General features: G+C 45.2%; 1 protein-coding gene across 1 annotated transcript in view; it reads right to left on the reverse strand.

The window, feature by feature from the left end:
* The window catches only part of chd3 (chromodomain helicase DNA binding protein 3), a gene marked incomplete in the record, with an annotated part of 34500 nt that extends 28738 nt beyond the window's left edge, over positions 1-5762 (reverse strand). The window contains 5 exon segments of the mRNA XM_035675604.1: positions 1-130; positions 2048-2175; positions 2260-2448; positions 2538-2665; positions 5230-5762. Of these exon segments, the coding sequence (XP_035531497.1) occupies positions 1-130; positions 2048-2175; positions 2260-2448; positions 2538-2665; positions 5230-5392 (738 nt within the window).
* Positions 5763-5853: the final 91 nt, after the last annotated feature.

The raw sequence follows: 5853 nt of genomic DNA on the forward strand, positions 1-5853 counted from the left end.
AGCAGCCGCCGCGACGGCAGCAGCGTTGCCCTTGAAGGGGTTGTTAGAGCTGAACTCCCTCCACTTGGCCCCCAGGATGGTCATCATCTTCGACATGGGGATCTTAGGATTCTTCTTGGCTATCATCGGCCTGCGCGGCGAGACGTTTAGGATCGTTAAAATGATTTGGAGAGAGAATATACACGCACAACTCAGAAATCTGCATAGACTTTCACTTAATTCCCAGAGCTCACAAAGTTTTATTTTTTGCTGACTGTCAAATATATTTATATGTATTAGTCACAGGAATGGTTGGTATATAAAATCTGCAGCTGTAGTCATTTGGCGAAAGAACCACAGGCTTAATGTGGCTGAGGAGAGTTTAGTTTTCCGTTACAAGCTCAGTCCAATAACTTCCCAACATACACATGCAGTGGACATAATGGATTACTTCATGTTATCAGAGTCAAAGCAGGTATGAGTCAGCCACAGAGGCCGAGGCTCAGGCTGCCACTGGCACACTGACAGCACTGCTTGCCTGGGAAGCACAACGAGCTGGGATGATAAAGTCACGGCTGTCAGAGTACGACACAGGCAGTAATAGTACTTGTGCTCTCGTGGTGACACCGAGGGGCTTGAAACTTTATACGAAAAGTATCTCTGTTTTTTTGTGTATTGCAACAGCACATGTACATATGTTACATCCGCTTTACGTACAGATTATAAATATATTTTATAGTTTAAATACTCAGGTTTTTAAACACATATGAATTATAAATCCAAGCACACTAGCATGTATATACTCTATACAAGTATGTATACATATACTGTACCTATCCACTTACCTCATGTACATAAAGTAACCTATTCCACAAATGATTAAATATTTATTCCAGCACTCTGCACCACTGTACTCTTGTATTCTTGTTTACAATTTACCGAAGTTTGACTTTCATTCTGTGTCCATTTCTCTGTGTTCAGCTTTGTTGTCCTTGTTTGTATCTGTATATTTCTATCTATCTACCTGAAAACTGTCCTGGGAACTCTTTGTATGTCTACACACTCTTTGGCCATTAAAGGTGTTTCTGATTCTGAAATACATACTTCCAATGGGCAGACCTGAACAGTAGTGCTGTAGAGTTGAGTGAGTTGACACTGACAGGAACTCTGCACCCAGTACATTAAAGTACATGTAGGAACTGAGGGACCAATTTGCTATTATGAATAGTTCTGTAAGACTATAGAGATCACTTTCCTCTTATTCCTTCCAATCAGTTTGAATTAAGTTTCAATGCACAATTGTCTCCACTCAGCAACTCACTGGCCTGAAGGATAGTTAATAGCTAGTAGTTAGTTAGTTACGATAGATAGCTGATCTGTGGTGTAACCAGGTAAAGTGGTGAACATATTCTTAATATAACGTACACTCATATTTGCTGAAACTTTCACTACATCCTGACAGTGGTATACATGCTCCCGATGGCACTGGCAAGATGCACCTGAACAAAAACAATCAATCAGACCTGGGAAAGATAGTTGATCTTTAAGTCTCATTCCCGGTTGTTTTTATTCAGACGCAGCAGACTCTTGCAAAATGCCATTAGGAGCACCAGGAGGATACAGATCCGTCTCATGTACAACAGTCAGAATAAAGTGAAAGTTTAAGCATATTTGACAAAAAAAGTTAGTTTTATAAAAGTTATCTACTGCAGCTTTACACAAGTATTGATTTTCTTTTGGACTTCTTTCTGCAGCCCCCATCCACAGCAGAGTATTGCTTCCTCTTTGCTTCTCCAAACTAAAGGCGCACTGACCGCCGTCTACTCTAGTTAACACAACCCCACTTAAAAAAATAACCCTGCTCTATCTCTTTAACCCTGTCCTGAGCAGCATATTCAACAATAAAATCATGAAAACCAACACCACATCCTGCTACATTAAAACTGGCACTCAAACATAAACAAGCTCCTTTGAAAATAAAAAGATTCAGAGAGTTGAAACACGCTGTTCATGTCTGTGATATTTGTCTACATCCACGCCACACGCAATCAAGAGAGAAACACTGCACCTCATGAACTGGCTGAAGGCTTTGTAGTTGGTGAGTTCCCTGTAGTCCTCCTCCGTGAAGGTATGATCAACATCCTCCAGACCCCACTCCTTCGCCAGCTGGGCCGAGGTCTTCTGCTCTATCGGTTGCTGAGGAAGAGACCACCGATCAGAACGGAGAGACAACGGATCGGACAAGGGTGGACTTGCCAAAGACGGACTCAGACGCTTTACCTTTGTCGTTTCCTCCTGACTGCTGTCTCGGTCCCCATCGTCTTTTTTCTTCTTCTTGGTCTTCTTCTCCTTCCTTTCTTTATGTTTCTTCTTTTTCTTCTTCTCTCCGGATCCATAGTCGCTGGCTACGCTGTCCGAGTTCTCGCCGTAGTCCCTCTCTCTGTCTGAGTCTCTGTCTACATCGCTGTCCTGAAGAGGAGATGACAGAGGTGAGAGTTAAGAAATAACTGAAGACGCTGCAACGTAGTCAGGGAAGTAAAAAAAAAAAAAAAACTTACGATCTTCTTGCGTTTTTTCGCTTTTACAGGTTTCCCCTCCTTGTCTTTCTTCTTTGTGTCCTTCTTTTTCTTCGGCCGGCCTTTCTTCCTGCAGGGGACCTCTCTGTCTGATATCTCCGGCTCCTCGTCTGGGAGGAGAAGCAGAGGGGGGAGATTGAAGCGTGAAAGAAAGACAGCTATCAGGATCAGATGAACAATAATCTTCTCAAACGCTTCCCAACATCCCCGCTAATCCCCGGCGAACATAATTACACACAACAGAAGCTGCGTGGTGGCCGCGGTGGCTTCTGCGACCTCTGACCTCATCTGAATTGTGACACATGCTAAATTAGACACAGTTTTTCAAAGGGCTGTAAGTAGATTTGACAGCTGGTGTTGGTGGTTCCATAGCATGGGGATAATTGGTTTATGACCAGCACCTTGGTAAACAAACTACTGCTGCAAAGCATCCATAAATGTGTAAAAACATAATCAAAAAATATATGATTAGACTTGAAAAACTTTTGCTTTAAGGTAACACAAGTAGCAGAAATACAAACAGTTTAATAAAAAGCTTTCAGCCACAGTGCCTCTAATGCACACGCCTGTATCTCTGCGTTCAGGCAGCAAATGATGTGAAAATATGAGGCCAGTTATTCCCCATGGTTCCTGTCTAATATCACATCCACAGGGGGAAAGCAATTTAACCTGCAACCTGACCTGGCTTTGAGTAGAAAGGGAGAAGTACAGAAAGACACAGGGAACAGCAACAGCCTCCCGCTTCAAAGGACAAAATGCAGCAAAGCGTTAAAGCATGACCAAAATATGGGCTGCGGCCTGTTTGATAGGCTGCATTTTGTCGTTTTTTTTTTTTTTTTTATTGTCTGCCTGCCTTTGTTGGTGAGTGCTCGCAGCAGCAGCAGCAGCAGCAGCAATGGCCCCCCCACCTCCTCGTACTTCTCCTCCTCCTCACTCCCACCTCGTCCAAACAAGCAAACCCATTCGCTTCCCGCGCGTATCGCTGCAGCGCGCAGCCGCCGAAGACACGCCGGGGGCGGCGGCAGCACGCACGCAGGGCTCGGTGATTCAGAGGCCGCCAGCGGGACGGTGCGGTGAACTGGAACGACTTCTTTTTCCCCCGCCGTGCAATTCCCACACCGGGACCCCGACCACCGCTGGCAGAGGTCGTGAGGGGGTTAAGTTCCTCGTCGGGGAGCCCTGACACTAATTTATCTGTCTGGCACGGCATGGCGGCGGGTCCAGAGTCGAGCTAATGAAGTCTAAAGACAATGCAATGGATGATGACTGTGATTTTCATATAGGAAACGACACTTTTATCTTTATTCATCTCATGTTTCCTCCCTCATGACATTTGCACTGTCACTTTGTAGTGTTTCTCTCACGTCTGCGTTCAACCCCAAAACAAAGTATTATAGTTATTATAAGCCTCTTGTGAATAAACTGCAACCTTAAGGCTGCCGCGCTGCTATTTTTGACTTCTACTGTTGCAGTGTGGTTAACCAACCACTTCTTTATGCACCCTTTACTTTCACTGCAACCCTCATATGCAGCTCCACTGTCACAGAAACTTCCCGAATGTCATATGCACTCTGTCAATCATCATTGGACAAGATCAATACTGCAATACTGCTGCTGAGAGGAGCAACTCATGCAGCAAAAAAACAAACACTCTTAGAATAAAAACAACATTTGAATATACATTTCATGAATATGTTCTGGGGGTAATTAGTATGCTACGCTACCAGAGGGAGCTGAAACAGTCGCACCTCCCTGGCCTGTGAGTGAGCAGCAGCAGCAGTGTCCTATTCTGACCTGTCACGGAGACAATGGGGTAGGGGGGCAAGTTTCTGCCTCGCGCCACGAGCTTTCATGTCTACACAGCAAAAAAAAACAAAAACGCATCATTCCTCTCGAGATAATATATATATATATATATATATAGCCTCCGGCCAGGGGGAGTCCATGTTAATGCCAGCCTTTTTTTTTTCTTTGCCGAGAGAATTACCCTTCAGGGCGACCTTATTACCCCGCAGACTTGAGCCCGTTCACACGTCGTGTCATGTCTGGCGCCTGTCACAAAAAGGGGATTTGAGGGACAAACAACTTTTGATGGCGTTGGGGAGAGAGAAGTGAGCTCGCGACGGCGAGCGGCGGCGGCAAGTTGCTTTTAAACTTTTGTTGGGATGAGCTTGAGGTGAAGAGGAAGTGTGGAGCGGGAGGAAAATGTAGCCCGCAACCACACAGAAACACATCTCACCGGCTGCTTTTTTTTTTTTTTTTGCCGTTTTGTTGCAAACCGGAGTTGTGTTTGTGTTTCCAAAGCGCTCTCTCTCTCTCTCGTCTCTTTATAAGCCTCTATTGGAGCTACAAACATGGCACCTATACGATAACTGCGGGACATATAGCGGTTTTTCAGCTGCCTCTGTTTGTTTGTTTTTCACTAAACAATTTGGACTAGTAAGTTGTATTTTGTAAGCGCGCACCCGAGTCCTCGCTGGTCCCTACTGTACCGTGCTGGACCTAGAGAAGCACCGATTTTAAGGGGGAGGGGGGGGCACTAACTGCGGGTTTCGGCCACTTCCAACATTTCTCCCCTCAATTTTTTTTTTTTTACACCAGCTAGTAAGTGTGTGTTTTTATTTGGTGTGCGCGCTCCCGACTTGTCCGCCAGTTCTTCTGTTTTTTACTGTACCTGGCGCGGCTGGTGTTGCAGTTTCCCGAGGCGCCGCCGGCGAGTTTATGTCGCTTGCGTTCTCGTCTAGGTCTCCGTCGTCGTCTTCTTCATCAAAATCTCCTCCCTCGGAATTAACCACCATGCCCTCGTCTTCCTCACAGGACCGGAGAGGAGAGGACATTATATCCCTGTCATTGGCTCCGTCCTTGTATTCAAAAAAAGCGTATTCTTGCGCGAATGTGTGATATTTATTTAATATTCAAATCGGCACAGAAAAAAGTGGGGGGCGTTTTGAAATATTTTACACTAGGCAGAGCAACAAAGATGGCCGCCCTCTTATATTTATTTTTTAACAACCCCCCCAATAAGAAAAAATCCCCTTACATAAAAAATGGCTGACTATATTATTTCAGAACGCACCCCCCTCCTCCTTTCTCTATCTCTCCCCGTCTCTCTTTCTCCCTCCGCGCGCCCCCTCCCTCCTTAAAAACGTACACATTGTTACAAGAAAAAAGGGGTGTGTGACTGCATGTAAGTTACATTGTTACTTGTTTGTTTCTTTTCTTGTCTGTGGCCCCCCCACACCCCTCCTCTCTTTTCTCCCTCTCTCCCTCTCTCCCTCCCCCTCTCTCTCTCCCTCTC

This window comes from Morone saxatilis, unplaced genomic scaffold, assembly GCF_004916995.1.
Source record: "Morone saxatilis isolate NCDOM2014 unplaced genomic scaffold, NCSU_SB_2.0 Contig4, whole genome shotgun sequence".
Classification (NCBI taxonomy): domain Eukaryota; kingdom Metazoa; phylum Chordata; class Actinopteri; family Moronidae; genus Morone; species Morone saxatilis.